This window comes from Porites lutea, chromosome 3 (assembly GCF_958299795.1).
Source record: "Porites lutea chromosome 3, jaPorLute2.1, whole genome shotgun sequence".
Taxonomy (NCBI): domain Eukaryota; kingdom Metazoa; phylum Cnidaria; class Anthozoa; order Scleractinia; family Poritidae; genus Porites; species Porites lutea.
The window spans coordinates 3775679-3792061 of record NC_133203.1 but is presented as its reverse complement, the minus strand read 5'-3'; the positions used below and the strand labels follow the sequence as shown (position 1 = coordinate 3792061).

The window sequence follows — 16383 nt, the reverse complement described above, 5'->3', positions numbered from 1 at the left end:
GATTAATAAGCATCACAACAACTCTACCATCCCGCTTTTTGGTAGGACATTTCTTTGCCGTCACTGCAAGACATGAAACTTTCTAATGCGACGTTTTATAGACGTCTGGACGAACTTTTCTTTCTCTTTGTGAACATGATGATCTGACTTGAGCGTGCTGGAATAATCGCCGTGAAGGGTAATGCACTCTGTAGGTGACGTTTGCGCTTCTGTTGTTCTTGTTGTTACTTTAATCCCCATTTTTCAGTCGATGTGCAGATTTCCCTCAACCGTAACTCACCACCCCACCCCCACCCCCCCTCCAATATCTCAAGCCAAACCTCCAGCGAACTCGAGGTTCGCACCCCTTTTTTCTTGGCTTCCTCCCTTTAGCCCTTTTTCGATCACAAAATTGCGTAATTTCCCTCTATTTCTCCTACTTCCCACCCTTTTGAAAGCTCCCAACGCCCTTCCCTCTCCCGCCCCTTATTCTCCCGGTTCCCACCCTAATGTTTTCCCCTCTACATTCTAAATTACGGCTTTGTGAATGCGATCATCTTTTCTTCGTTCTTTCTTAACAGACGTTGCTCTCTGAAAAGTATGGTTATCGTCCACTTTTACCCTCGATAGATGCTCAGGAGTTTGAGAAGCTTCTTAGTACAGCTACTGATGACCAAACTAGGGAACTATTTGATAAGTAAGAGAAAAAGCTCTGTCTTTTTTCTAATTTGTTGTTCAGTAAGGCCTAACCTGAATGCCAGAGAGTTTTCATGCGCGGCATCCTGTTTCGTTAAAGTAACCCATCCTGAAAGCTTTTAAATTGCAGCCTTGCTGCTCGAGGTTTCGGTGTGCGACCAACCCCGGGGTATCCCTCCCTATGGGGAAAAAAACACTCTGGTACCCAGCGTGAGTAGGGATTGGGTTCTATAAACTAGATCGTTGGGAACATCCTCTTTTTGGCTCCTTTGACTGCATACGTCAGCAAGATCCACGTGACCTCATCAGGGTGATCCATAAGGGGCCTTTATCCACTAGGTCCACACAGGGGTCAACTGGAAGCTCTCAGAGCAGGGACCCGTTTCTCAAAAAACCCCCATAGTTAATGTGCTGGCTAAGTCGCCATTTTTGGTAATGTGGTCGGTCTCAATCACGGACTCATCTTTGACGAAAGTTGGTTTCGTTCAAATCCGGGTACAACCATTCACACACGTTCAACTGAGATCATCACATACGACCTCAGACGTGGTCAGTCGGACATAAAGGAGCTTAACCAACGACGACGGCGACTGCAGCGAGAATGGCAAAATCGAAATAGGTTCATATTAGCAAAACAACAACTTTGCACGTGCATCACACTTTTTTTAACATTTCTTAGCCGTTGTTGTATGACTTCATAGTAGAAGTATCTAATTTCACGTTTTGTCGAGGAAGATACAAAAGACAACAACTTTCCTTTTTCCTTTTCCTGAACTTTGATACAGTCCTTTAGAATTCAAATCCAAAAGCATTTTCCAACATTTGTCGAATTAAACGAGATGGAATAAGCTTGATTGAGTTTGAAGCTGCTGTTTGCAGCGCGAATTCACTTTTTAAGTAACGTTTTCGTAGCCGTCACCTTCAGTGGTTTTTGCTTAAGCTCCCTCTGTAGTCCGATAACCAAATGTTATTGGCCGCTCTGCTTTTAACTCATCATTAATGCGAGGAACACATTTCTTTTATCATAAAGGTGGTACAAGAAAGACGAGAACTGCTTCCCCATTTCATACATTCTTCAACCTGTAACAACGTGGATACCAAACTTCTTTAATGATGGTGACCAGTCACTGAAGGAAGAAGCACAGAGACAATGGCAAAATGACTATAATACAATGAGACAATTTCTACAGAGAGCTGCAAAGGAGGCATTTAAAGACCAGAAGGATGTTTGGCGCAAATATGTTAGATCAGGTAGAGGTGCATAGTCCGACACGCGAAATCAGAAAGTCGCTTTACTGATCGCTCGCGCGTTCTCTTGCGACCGCTTTGCTCGTCCTTCGAAGTAGAGAGATTGCTGATAGGTTGCCTAGTTTCTAGGCCTCGTTATTCCGCGCGGCCAATTCTTTTCGAGTCACGTGGTCCAAGGGAAGAAGCGAGTTCGCCCAGGGTGTCGCCATCTATACGTCACCGAAGTGAATTGACCGAGAATGCCTGGGAAAAGGGCTAGTCATCGTACATAAGACTCTTCAGTGCCGCTAGAACTCGATTGGCCCTTATCACTAGTGTTCATGTAATTAAATTAGCAATGAAAGCGCTTTCCCAATATCATCCCCAGGGCTCTTCCTTTGGAAAATAAGGGGAACACCGGGCGGGAAAAGGTCCTGGCATCGGCTGGTCACGTGTCTATTCTGCCTCTCCCCTAGTCCCGGGTACGAGGTTGAATTTACTGTTGACCAATTTGTTCATTTTGTTTTATTCTAGTTTGCGAAGTGGAAATTGAGCATGGCCTCTTGAAAGCTGACAACCCAAAACGATCGTGCGTGTGGTTTCACAGAGTAGTTAGTGGGCTTGATCCCGATGAACATAGCAAAAATCCTGTTGCTGCAAATTATCTTGACTATTGCCTTGAGGGAAAGGACCACTGTGGTAAAGATCATCCTCAGTCTCTGTTACACAACTTGAAGAACAAGAAAATGAAGGAAATTTTACACCTTGACAACATCTTTACCTATGACGCCACTTGGACCCCCAGAGGTACCTCTTGATCGTAGCTTTGTCGTGATCTTTACTTTAGAATACTGCGTTTTTGTCTTTTACATGTTATACGTTAGAAGGAAGGTGAAGTTTGGCGGAAGTGTTTTCCAAACATAGTTATTGTCACGCTAGTCACACAAGATTTTTCCGTCTTCTTTCCTCTCCCGTCCTGTTACGTACGTTTACTAGAGTAGCCTTTTACACAGCTGTCACGTAACGCTTCTTTCTTTTGTGGGGAGGAGCGTTGCGTGACGAAGCAAAGAACAGCTACATAGCTAGAGAGACTATAGAGACTAACTAAAGTGGTGGATAAGAGGAGATTATGTTACTTACATTGGAATAGAGGATATATTGTCTGCTATCGATAGAGAGCTAGAGCAGCGACCACCCGAAACTCAGATCTAGCATCATCTCTGAACCTAAGTGATCAACTTCTCAACCAGTAGTCTGGTCACGGTACCTGCTGAACGTGACTCTGTTTATATCGATTCGATTCCGTTTCTTCTAGGTATCGATCCTTCATTTGACATGCACAAGAAGTATTTAGAACAGCTATGCCAAGATTTCGAAAGCAAAATGAAAGATATGATTACGGAGAGTATCGCTGAACAAAAAGCGGCTGAAACAGAGAATGTGGTTTACGTGGAAGTGGCGCAACACATGTTGTTTTGCAAGAGAAAAGTTGCAGCTGTTTGTAGACGGAAATCGACCCTTAAGGTACAAAGTGAGGCCTGGTCTCCATACATTTCCGTAAAATGCGTATCCGGCCGTACTTTCTTGCCCATATGCCATTCTTGGACGTGTATAGGTTCCTGGGAAACTGCCCACCTACCCCTCCACTAAGCCATCGTTTTGTCCGAAGTGAGAAGTAAGTGTTCATTGTATAAAGGTTAGGGGAGGGGTAGGTGGGCAGTTTCCCAGAAACTTATACACGTCCAAGAAACTCTTTGGTCGCTTGCTTCAGTAGCGCCAGGAGTACTCTGTTTTTTCCACTATTTTAAAGTAGTTAGCATGTCATGTATTAGTTGTATGACGTTAAAGTTTTTCGAAAACTTTAGTTTTTACCTAAGTGTACCAAAAACAAGGCACGTCTGTTTTCAAAAGTCTTCCTCTTGAGGGCGTTTTTCCAACGTGTTACACCTGTAGTGCTTTAAAATAAGATTTTTTATTTAAAGGATATTGAAGAGTATGTTAAGGGACCGAGCCAATATCCTTTGGTGATACATGGAAAGTCCGGCAGTGGTAAAACAGCTATTATTGCTTTGGCCGCTAAAGCGATAAGCGAATTTATGGACCAGAAGGCCTGTATTTGTCTCAGGTAAGTGTGTATGTTTAAAAACGCATCATGATGGAGCTCAACTCAGTCAACTTTGCTAATACAAAGAAATACCTTATAAATTAGAGTGCATATTGCCAAAGAAGTAGTGCCTCCCGTATTTAACTGTACAGACACAACAAAATGCAACCTCTTTTATTTATTCAAGGACAGCGAGAAAGGAAGCTAGAGTTTTATTTAGAGTTTTTGTGGCATTATCCGCGTCAGCAAAATTACTTTCCTCCGTGGCGGTTTCTTCTCTCTTACTTCCGTTACTTGTCAACAGTTTCCGCCAAACTTGAAGATCTTCACTTGTTCAATCCGGATAGATATACTATATCGAAATAAAAACAGAGTAAATAGTTTTTAATGACGTAATCTGTGCGCCTATGCTCTTATAGATCATAGATAGTGGCCATATAAAGTACGCGTAGAATTTCTACACTGTGAAACGTAAGAAGGTCAGGTGACAAAAACTGGTGTCTACTATGATTGTTTCAGGTTTCTAGGGACCACGCCCAAAAGTTCCTCAATTCGGCGTATGCTGAAAACGGTCATGTGGCAGATCAAGTATGTTTATAAATTGACGTCCAAGGTTCCTCGCGTGAGTATTAGTAAATAGCTTATGAAGTTATGTACTGTAAGTGACGTAATAAACACCCAGGGCGTCTATTAAAATTTTAGGGGTCCATGAGGGAGCCTTTAATAGTTATGAGGCGTTTAACCCTTTACATCCTAAGATCAAAATTTGAATTCTCATTTGTTGCCCCTATTTATTTCCTACAGACGTAGTGGGGAGAAGTTGATAAAATATCAAGCAAATTCATCTTGTGTGATCATGTCCATAATTCTCATGACCACTGTGTTTTACAAATCATTGATATTACAAGGAGAAATTTGATGCTGATCACTCTTAGGGCTTAAAGGGTTAAAAGAGAGAGGCGTTTATTCTCATAACTGTAACGAGCTCAACAAAACTAATATGCTTTCGGCGGAAATATCAAAAGAGTTTAAAAATAGGGGAATACCCACTCCATCGATAATCGATAATCCTCTCGTAGGGTTATTGTGTTGCCATCGTTAGTCTATCTTTAGTTTAAACTTGACATTAAACAAGAGGAAATACACAAAGCCTTGTTGATCAAGCAAGAAACTGAATGAAGCGAATGATTTTGCTCGTTTTTGCTAATTCCTAGTAGTTTGGAGTAATTCTCACCGGGGGTGTCTATTAGACAGGGGGCGTTTATTAGCGAAATTTTAAGAGCGTAGAGGGGGCGTTTATTAGATAAGAGGCGTTTAATTGGAAGTGGGCGCTTATTAGGTCATTTATGGTATCTAGTGGAAAGTGTTAACTGTAGTTATCTGCCTTTTTAGAGTACTAAAGGAGTCTTTGAGCAGTTCCCTGTGTTTCTATCAAGCGCCACCAAGGAGCAACCGTTGGTCATTATCTTTGATTCACTGGATCAGCTTTCTCCCCTGCATGGTGCCCGGAAGTTGACTTGGTTTCCAAGGCAACTACCGCCTCATGTGAAGTTCATTGTATCCACTCTGCCAGATCAAGAATACAAGTGTTTTCCAGCACTCAAGGTATCTTGCATTGAAATGTTAGGTAAATTAAGAGAGTACTAAGAGTAGAAGCACTATTATACCCGCGAAACTCGGGTTATATGTCTCAGAAGCCTATCCTGACCTCTCTATATGGCAAATGTATGAATTAAACCATCTATGTGAACTGCAGATGAAATGAAGTTATCTGCAACTTGCCAGTTTTTAATGTATCGTTGTTCAATCCTGTTGCAGGCACTTTTTAAGAACCCGAAATGTTTTGTATCAATTCCCGAGCTTTCCTGTGAAGATGTGACCGCTATATTGACCAGATGGCTTCAACAAGAAAATAGGGCTCTTCAGGAGCATCAGCTGAAGGTGCTCAACGATGCTTTCAAACAATGTCCCCTTCCCTTGTTCCTGAAGATATCTTACGATGAAGCATGTCTATGGCGATCTTATTCTTCACTTAGTGAGACGTGTTTAGAGACAACCATACGGAAAGCCGTTGATAAACTCTTCGAGAGAATTGAAGTGAATCATGGTCAGGTGCTTGTTCGACACGCGCTCGGTTACTTAACTGCAGGTAATTAACAGAACGTTGCTGTCCGATTTGTTCTCTGTGATGCTCTGAGATGAAAGTAAGTCGGGATAGAAACTACACAGAAGCATGCGATAAGTGCTGAATCGGAGAATACCGTAAAATTCCGAAAATAAGCCCCTCCAAATATAAGCCCCCCAATCCGGTCACGCAGTAATGTTAAGCAGCTCGCCGAAGTTAACGTCAATTTTTGGTCGTCCTAGTCCATAGTCCATACCCTCTGTCAGTTATTTGGGCCTGAAAACTTGTTTGTTCATTTGAGGCGTTAACAATTCGGAGGTCTTAATAAAACTCGCCTTACCTCTCTCCTATTACGTTATTCCTGTGGTAAATTTTTCTCACGCCCTGCTCCCCTAAGTCGGCACTTGTTACGCTACGGTGGCTTTCGAGAATTTTAATTTCGCGGTCCATGATCTTGCTGCGCATCAGTAATCGCAACCTTTTGATTTAATGCCTAGCTCATTAGCCAGTTACAATCTAAGATAGATGTGTATATGGAATACAGCAGCAGTTTAACAACATTCAAATTATTGTCTTTACAGCATCACAAGGTTTAACGACAAGCGAACTTGAGGACATCTTATCCTGTGATGAAGAGGTCCTTCATGATGTGTTCCAGTACTGGACCCCACCGATAAGGAGACTTCCCCCCCTGCTCTGGGTCAGAATAAGGGCGGATCTTGCCTCTTACCTGGTTGACCGGGGGGCGGATGGCACCCAATTGATCTGCTGGTATCATAGGCAGTTCGTTGAGGCGGCTGTGGACCGATATCTGTCAGATCCTATTGAGAAGAAGAGTCGCCATAGTGCAATTGCTGACTACTTTCTGGGAAGAAACTTTGTTGGTGAGCGAAAACTCCGATACTTTTTACTAATCTCGTACCCAGATCGCTTGTCTACAAAGCTGAAGGCGAGATCTGGTCAAGTAAGAAAAATAAATTTTTCTGATTGGCGAGATTGTGAGGGAGTGACCTGCGCGCGCTATGGCGTGTGCAATTCTTCATTATTTGCAAAGTCTTCAGACGGTTTTGATCTTATTCTCGCTGAATAAGTAGTTTTTCGTCTTAATATAGCTTGTAAAAATCTCGTTTATCTTATCAGACTTTTTGAACTTTCTCTCAGTATTAAGATAGAGAATTTGAAAATGATACGGTAAAAACATTTGTCGCGTAGAACTTGACGGGTACTGCTTGAGCGTTTGCCATGAAATTATATTAACTGCCCCGTTGAATTTTATGTTACCAAAAAAACACAACAACAAATTAGTTGGTTCTTACTTAAGCTGTGTGTAAAAGCACACTTTGTTAGAGAAAACTTCACGGCTCTATCAAATTTGTTGTTTAATACGGCCACCATTTTGAAAAATTAATTTCAAGCACGGGCACTTTCATCGCCTGTCACATTCCTGTCAGGTGATCACGTGTACAAATCGGATTTCGCCAGATCTCGCCTTCGGCTTCGGCGACAAGAGATCTGGGTAAGAGATTAAGTTTTTTCTTTAGACTCTCTATTGGGTGCAACATTGACGATCATCGGGCAGCAAATTCACGCTGAAGAACTGTCTTAATTATTTAGCTGATTCAATAAAGGTTGCTTTAGGCATTGGGAATTTGCAATTGCGCGTTGGGCATTTGCGCATACTGAACTCACTGCGATGATTTTCTTGATTGACCACCAAACAATAGCTTCGAACCCAGAGCGCAATTTCCAAGCTCAAAGTAACCTTTATTGGATCAGCTATATACAACATTGTCACACGACGCAACCACACCAACGTATTTACAACATAATTACTTTTCTTTTGTGTGCCGGCAACAGACTCGTAGTTTCGCCGAAGCCACTCCAGTAGCTTTCATTTGAATAGTCTTACTAGAAGACTTCGTCCAGCCCGTGAACGTTTAATTTTTTTGCCTTAAATTTCCTCCATTTTGAGACAGCTAAAAAAAGGCCGTTTGCTCCATTTCAAGTCCTTAGAAGCGTTGAATAGTATTATTCAGGCAATGAGTTAAGGGTGTGCCTTTTTTTAAAAAAGGGCCAAGATGAAAAAGGCAGTAAAAAGTAATAATTTGAGTGAAAAGTGAAAACTGGTACGAATCCATGGGCAGGATTTTGCATTTTGTACTACGCATGCGCGTTAGTTATTTCTCATTTAAAAGGCTTTAACGCTCTCATGTAACGTTGTTAGACGAAATTCTCTTAAATGTAATCATTCGCTACAGAGTGGATACAACAGACTTTATTTTTATAAATAAAGACTTTCTTTGTACTCCCACATGGCTAAGAAACACGGTAAAGACCCAAATATAATGGTCCCGTTTACAAGGCTATTACCGGAAGCGTAGGGTGCTATTACGAATACCTCCATCGCATCGCTTTCGTAGCTGATCTGGTGATATTCGTAACAGCTTTGGTTCGGTACCCTTCTAGGACACCAACGCCAACCCAAAGTTTCTATATCAAGTCGCTCCCGACGTCTCGCGCTCGGTCGAGTGACGCTTTCATAAACCTCCGTTGGAGTGTTTCGGTTTAAACGTATCCTCGTTTCACTTACCTAAATCTGTAGGATACTGACTTAGTCAGTTAACTCGCTTCCAGTGGCACTGCGAGCAGCAGTGTGCCATTGTTTTGAATAATTTTATTTTTCAGCTTAAAAGTGGCTAAAAGGTATTGATAACTCTTTTGAGTTCTTAGTGGGGCCATGTCACGAGGATATGTGCTGTTTAGGTCCATTCTGTGCTGAAGTCATTACTTATTATCTTAGATCTGATTCGAGCCAAAGGCAAAAGCCTATATTTAAGCACAGACAGTAGAAGCACCTTCTGAAATGTTGTTTCTATTTCTTTTCAGAGGAGGGAAGTAAAGAAACAACTCTTATGAATGGCAAACAGGTTCGCTTAGCCAGCATCTCAGGACAGCCTTTGTTGCTATCTAAAGGCAGATACAATTTGAGAAAACTTCACGAACTTCCTGTTCAGCTTATTCGAAGTCAGCGATGGGACGAGTTGAAAAACGAAGTGCTCTGCAACTTCTATTGGCTCAAGACAAAGATAGAGGTGCGGTCGCTAAGGTGAGGCAACTTCTTCTGATTGGCCTTGAATGAAAGCGAAGCTGGAGTTGAACTTTGTTTTGTTAGAAATCTCACTTCTTTTAAACATACATCTTTTTCTTATGCATATGAATTGCACAGAGGTTTCTACCAAGAGGAAGTCGACGCCAACCTCGCTTCCACTCGAAGGCTAGATTGCTTAGCATACAACTGTAAATTAGCCTATTGCCTATGGAAATGTTTAGCGGATTTTGACCAAGTTCCCGCTCAACTTGAGCAATGCGTTTACCGCTGTTTTGTAGTGGTTTTCTGATTGCCTGATAAAGCTTGCACCATACTGCAACAACGTCAATCATAGCTTGATTGCGTTCATTTTCCCCCTTAATATCCGTTATCGGATACGTGTTCAAGTTCTGATGGTCCTTCAGAGCCACTCTTTTGTTAAGGTTTTTATGAAAGTGAAGGTGCCGGTATATAAAGCGGACATAATCTCCGTCGCACAGATTACACTACAGAAACAGTTTGACCCAATCGCGTTAAAGGGTTTTTGTCGAGCTATTTGCTTAAAATCTTAAACAACTGTCTTATCAATTGAGTCCCAAAAATAATGGCCCAGTTTTGTTATTAAAAAATTTTTCAGGCGTTGAAGCTCTTTTCCGACGTCTGTTGCAACGGATGGAAAGGATGGACATGGATTGAAACAAAAAAGCTGGGCCAATTTTTCTAGTTTAATGCTATGCCTCCAAAAATCACCAAAAAAATTATTATGCTTAGTGCTCCCTGCACCGTAATTTCTAGGGAGTTGTTATAACTCCAAAAATGGAGTGAAAATTTTAGGTACAGAATAACCCCTTTTTGGGGGTTACTTTAACTTCTAATTTAACTCCGAATTTGGGGTCATTTTTACTCCTGCAAAAGAGTTCTTTTTACTCCCAGTCTGGAGGTAAAATAACTCCGAAATGGGATTATTTTCACTCCTTACATGGGTTGTTTTTACTCTTTTTGGAGTTAATTTAACTTTGAAAGTGGAGTAAAACTTCTAGGTACAGGATAACTCCTTTTTGGGGGTTATTTTAACTCCTCAATATCTGGGGTCACTTTTACTCCTGAAGAAGAGTTCTTTAAACTCCTTTTTGGAGTTAAAATAACTCCCAAAAAAATAACCCTGGATAGCCTAAAAAGTGTTTTCAATGCATTTGGGAGGAAACCGTTGCTGGGTGCCCCTGATTGCGTAATGGTAAAGGCTCTTAGTAATGACTTCAGCACTGAATTGACCTCAAACAGCGATTTCCTCGTGACATACCGTATCCCCTTTAAGTTACTTGTATAGCGCAGAGTATTTTAATGTTGAGATTTTTTATTCGTTCATTACAGATCTGTGTTGGATAACTTCTGCATGGCCATGGACGTTGTGAATGATCCTGACATCGCTGCAGTGGCAGAAACTCTTAAACTTGCTCAAGATGCTATATTAAGTGATCCCAAGCAGCTAGCTTCGCAGTTGGTGGCGAGACTCTACGAGGTTTACTGAAAGCAATTTTTAGTTCCGCTGAGGCCTATTTCCCTTTCGTAAACAGTCGTTGCCATTTTTAACGGTCGATGCCACCATTGGTAACCAAGCCCTTAGTCATCATAGATGTAATATATTGCCTGGATCAAGTCACAATAAGGCAAATAATACGTTTTTGAGGAGTCTTAGATTGTTTGATTGATTGATTGTTTTTGTTTTTTTGTTTGTGAAGTCTAAGTTGAATTTACGTTTAAAGTCATGGAAACGGATAGGGTCACCTGTTATTGATGTATCAATTATGAAAGACAGTCTGTTAGTTTATGTACTCAAATTTTTCGGAATTTTGGCGGGTCGTTGTGGTAGTGTAGTGGTAAGGGATAGAGATTAGGGTACGAAAGGTCCAGGTTCGAGGTCTGGTTTGACCCTGGGTTGCGATTTCTTTCTTTTTAATAGAAACACTCTTCATAACAAATCAAAATTTTTGGAAGTGTCTCAGACATGGCAACGACCGTTTACAAAAGGGACAGCTGCTCCGCCGAGCCTTACGACCTTTGATGCGGCTGGATAATAGAGTGCTTAAGGTTTGAGGACGAGGACGAGTACTGGATTTAACTTTAAGTTCTTTCACGTATTCTCGAAAAATATTAAACTCGGAAAGCTTCATTGTACTATTTTTCACCTGAAAAATTCGTGAGGTTATCTTTTTTGGAGAAGGTTTAGCCCTTTCCCGATCAAACTTCCAAAACTTCATAACTTTGTCCCGCCACTACAACGTTCTCGCTAAAACTCGTAGTAGAATGACGACGGCTATCAAATTTTCCCGCCAAATGACGCTGGTTCTTGGGCGAAGTACTTAGCATTGGGAAAATCTCGTACTCGTAGTCGTCTTCATCTTAGAATCTAAAGCTCTCTATTGCTGTCACCTTTTCCATGTTATACGAAATGAAATTTGACTGCGTGTAGTCCCTTATTTTCGGCGTGGACAGTGGACATAGTAGTCTCCTTAGGGTCGTCACGCAACACCCACACTGGGGAGGAGCGTTGCGTGACGACACTAAAAACGGCTGCGAAGGTAGGCATAGTAAAGTTCGTAAAATACTCGAGCGCGCGCGAAAATTCGCCACACTTCCCTCCGCCCGCCACCTTCCTCGCAAGTGGCAATTTTCACTCGCGCTTGGATGTCTCGTTCGCTCAACTATCCCTGAGGCAAAATAGAGATTACTCTTGGCTATTGGAAGTGGAAGGGTCCTTGAGTCGTCACAAAATGAGGTCCATTGTATTTGCTGCAACTTTCCTATTGATTGTTTTAAATCTATTCTGTTTATTTTGTAGTGTAAAGTCCAGAATGCTTGTGAAGTTCTGCCTTCAAAACTGTCACCCGTGAGTATTAAGATACTAACATTCTTTAAATACAAGCTTTTCTCCCTGAAGTTTCTCATAGCCGTGTTTTTGAAGCTTCGGTGTAGTACCCTTAGTATATACACAATAGAATGAACAGTGTCCTGCTGGCTGGACAGACCCGGATCCCAATCGCCAACCTTTCTTATTTTTTCCGTTTGATAAACCTCTGTTGCTGCTTTTTTTGTATTTTAGGTACTCTCCAAACTTATGCACGACTCACGCAGTCCCCCTGAGCCCACACTGATCCCGTCCAGAGGTTTTCTGACACCCCCTGGTGGTCAGCTAGTGCAGACATTAGTGGGCCACTCACAAAGTGCAGTGTATGGACTGGCAGCCTCAAGCGATGGAAAATACGCTGTTACAGGTTATGCCGATTTTTTTCAATACGTATTATTTTTAGGCAAGCCTTAAGCTACGTGTAAACGGACGCAACGTTGTTGGCCAACAACTCCCAACATCGTTGGATGTTACATGTTGTGTCCTTTTGCACACCCTGTCGCATATTTCCGCGTGTTGTGGTTGGGAGTTGTTGCGGAAAGTTTGAAATCGGTCAAACTTTTAGCCCGGTGCAAGCGGAGGCAACATTGTTAGCCAAGAACTGCCGACAATGTTGGGAGTTGTTGGGTCCGTTTGCACGTAGCTTAAGTAAAGGCAGAGATTGTGACGAAACCGGGGGTGTAAGGAGTGTTGAAAAACTGTAGGCTACCTGTGTTTTCTAGCTACTTGGTTTGCCTGTGTAGTGTGCGGTCACCTGTAAGCAACACAAAGCGTAGTACGCAACCATGACAACGACGTCGGAAATGTTACTTAACAAGTGAATAAACTTTATCGCGATTATTCCATTTGTTTAATTTTTCAAATATGGTCTAATTTTCTAGCCGCGGTTGATAAATCACTGTCCAGCGGATAAGTATTAGGGAAGCCAATTTCGCTATTCTCTGGATAGATTTTTATCCGTGGATAGCCCTATCCAACGTTTGAACAACCGGGGCCTGGATCGGAGTTGGATTCTTACTTTACGTATCTCTATGTTCAGACTAAGGAACTGAGAAAATCGTCGTCTTGTGTTACGTTTACAACGTCGCAAAGGAAAGTACCATAAAGTGTGATAAACTTACAGTGTTGTTGTTTTGCTTATAAAACCCCTTTGCTTTTTTAACGCTCTCGTTGCCGTTGCCGTTGTCGTTAGGAAGCTCACGAAACCACGACTGTGACGGCAACGAGAGGGCGTCAAAAAGCAATAAGAGACACCACGGTTTACAAACGTTGTTTTTGTTATTCAAATGTTTAACGAGTGAAACAAAAGAATCTTCGGTGACATGAACCAATCCGGTTCTGGTTGGCACATTAAAGTCAGCGTGAGTATCGCTAGAAAAATAACCTGAGAAAACAACTTACACTTCGCGACGCTAAATCTGGTTTCTCCGCGAAATGACGTCAGAAGAAAGACTGAAATTCCATACTGATGAGCTGGTACAACTCAGATCTGGGTAGTGTTTCTGATTGTTTAAACCAAATTTTTAACCAATCAGAAGCACTACCCAAATCTGGGTAGTGTCGCGTCATCAGCATGGAATTTGCACTCCCCTAAGGGAAACCAGCTTTTGGTGATCTAGGATAGCTTGGATAAATAAAGTTTACCTCTCTCTCTCTCTCAAAATTTTCTCAGGCTATTTTGCACGTGCATCATGCATTATGGTGCATTTTACTGGCGTCATCTCCAAATACGACCATTTGTAGTGGTCATTAATACACAATGTTTAGGTCATGTATTTATTGTTAGTGTTGTTGTGTATCGCAGGCTCGCAAGACGGTGTCGTCAAAGTATGGGACATCAAAGATGGTTCATTACTCTTGACCGTGCAAGAGGCTGGGGAGGAGATTGGTTTTCTCACGTGCTGTTGTGATGACGAGTTCATTGTGGCTTCGTCAAAGGGTGGAATAAGGGTGATATCTTTTGAAACTGGTGAAATATTGCACAGGTGAATATTTAACAGTTATTAAATGAGGCTGAGTATGATATTAGTGCCGAATCATGGCATGTCGAGGAGGGTTTTACCGTAAACTTCCTCGTATGCGCCCTGGGCTAATACAACTTAGTAAGGGGTTTTAGGAGAGCCTATAACACGACTAAAAAACGGTTCAAAACAAGTTACATAGCAGTGCTGATCAAACTACTTTTTGGATTTACTCGCTTTTTTATGCTTCATAACGTCGTAAAAATCGAATTTATTTCACAACACGCTCTGGGGAGGGGGGGGGGGCGCTTTAATCCGGATGTGTTTTGTTTTGTTTTTTTTTTTGACAAGTAGATAGGCCTATAACTGGGTGGATGGTGGTAGGGGCCCTATTAGTCCAGCTGTTATCGACCAAAAAAAGCTCGAATTGTTCAAATTGGTGATATAAGCATGAAACTTTCACAGATTGTTAAGGGCCCTATATAAGCGGACGTTTACGGTATGTGGCTCATAACCTCAGAGATCTGCATAATTTTTCATATCATACGAAAGCCGTTCTCAATAATTGCTTTATAATTCATTTAAAATATTTGTTAGCTTTTAACATCCTTTCTCCGTTTTCTTCCTTTTTTTTTTCTTTTTACAGGGTAGAGGCAAAGTATTTCAAGAGGTGTCCTCCAATAACACCAGCTAGCGAAAAAGGGTCGAAACTGGTCTTTTTCAAAGAGAAAAGTTTGAACGTATGCTCAACTTCTTCTGGAAAACCGTTGCATAGTTTCTCTAGCATCAAACCTGTTGGTAATGCGGGACAAAACAGTCTGCTATCTTCTTGGGGCGACGTTGTTCTCTGCAATTCAAGCGAGGATGAGAATTCCTTAAAAGTTCTCGACACTAAAGACTTCAAAGTACTCCATTCTTTCAGGGTTTTTGAAGAGAAAGACGAAGAGGAGTTTCTCCATCTTACGCAGATAATTATGAAATCTGAGAACGAAGTCCTGGTTGCTAAGAAAATGAAGATTGGCTTGTACTCGGTTGATAAAGGCGAAATATTACGAACGTACAAGTGTAAAATTGATGACTGGATTCAAAACGCTTCAGTCGACTTGACTTGTAGCACGTTAGTGTTTCCTAAACGCGATAAAGTCGCGAAACTTGATCTTGAAACTGGCGAGCGAACAGACGTTCTACCACATCCAAATTACGTCTCCAGATCTTTCGCTGTCGACTGTAATATGATTCTCACTTCCGGTGGTGACAACGTTGTGAGAGTCTGGGACCTAACCCGGGAGGATGTTCAGCGGCACTTTAACAAACCGGAAGTCTTGACGAATATATATTCAATTCCCGGTGATTCCCGGCACCTGGTAACAGTGGGTCGACTAGGCATTGACAATTTTTGTGTAACCATTTGGGATCTCACGACATTGTTGCCCGTGCGAAAAATCACAGGCATAACAGCCAGCTATATACAGCTTATCAATGATCGAAGAGTCGCTCTTCGCGTTGACGAGCGCGTGGCGATCGTGGACTTGCTGACTTGGAAAGTTGTAACGGTTCTCAAAGGAAAAATTCCTGCCTACGATTTCTTAGGGGTTGATGATATCTGCGTTGTGAATAACAGAAAAGAAATCCTTACTTTTGCGTACGATCGCAAGAGTTTGATTTTGTACAACATCGAAACAGGTGATCAAGTTGCGGTTTTGAAGACGAGCAGAAGTGAGCTTGAAATCCCCCATTTTTTCGTCAACCCTGAAGGAACAGTAGCTGTTTGGGACGTAGACAGTCTCAGCCACCAGCTGTCTGTTTGGAACCTGGAGACGAGAGAAGAGATTTTTGTTATCGACAGGGAGGGGTCTGAGAAGCATACGGAATTCACTCCTGATGGTCGCTACTTCATGTTCAGTGCCCGCAAGAAAAGCGATTATGTCGTTCGCACAGCTGTCTGGGATATACGAGCTAGTAAGTATACAACAATTAGAAAAAGCCCGGCGGGTTAGGCTTAAGGGCGCTTTCCGTTTCTCAGAACTGCTACATTGCCGGGCCAGTCAGTTAGCAAATGAAATCAGCTTTTTTCGAAGAGTTTTTGCTGAAAAACCATCTCTTTCGTGCATACTTGTGGAACTTGTGGTATATAAGCTTTATTAGTGTAAATGCCGCTGTGAAAAGTTACATCGAAATCAGAAAGATCTGTTTTAGCCCTAAAATGGGGCGGTTTCGGTGAGTAAAATACAGTCCTATTTTTGATTCTAATGTGGCTGTTTTAGTCAGGGCCAATACAGTCCAACTACTTAGGGCTGA

The 16383-nt window shown here is 41.9% G+C and overlaps 1 protein-coding gene across 1 annotated transcript in view; it reads left to right on the top strand.

Moving 5' to 3' along the window:
* LOC140930220 (NACHT domain- and WD repeat-containing protein 1-like) overlaps positions 1–16383 on the top strand; it is a 31652-nt gene that overhangs the window by 5604 nt on the left and 9665 nt on the right. Inside the window, exons 4-18 of the mRNA XM_073379883.1 lie at positions 561–676; positions 1706–1926; positions 2437–2709; positions 3218–3426; positions 3885–4027; positions 4526–4628; positions 5399–5611; positions 5825–6155; positions 6713–7015; positions 9018–9237; positions 10591–10738; positions 12059–12106; positions 12320–12491; positions 13929–14109; positions 14732–16044. Of these exons, the coding sequence (XP_073235984.1) occupies positions 561–676; positions 1706–1926; positions 2437–2709; positions 3218–3426; positions 3885–4027; positions 4526–4628; positions 5399–5611; positions 5825–6155; positions 6713–7015; positions 9018–9237; positions 10591–10738; positions 12059–12106; positions 12320–12491; positions 13929–14109; positions 14732–16044 (3994 nt within the window). The remainder of the gene's footprint in view (positions 1–560; positions 677–1705; positions 1927–2436; positions 2710–3217; positions 3427–3884; positions 4028–4525; positions 4629–5398; positions 5612–5824; positions 6156–6712; positions 7016–9017; positions 9238–10590; positions 10739–12058; positions 12107–12319; positions 12492–13928; positions 14110–14731; positions 16045–16383) is intronic.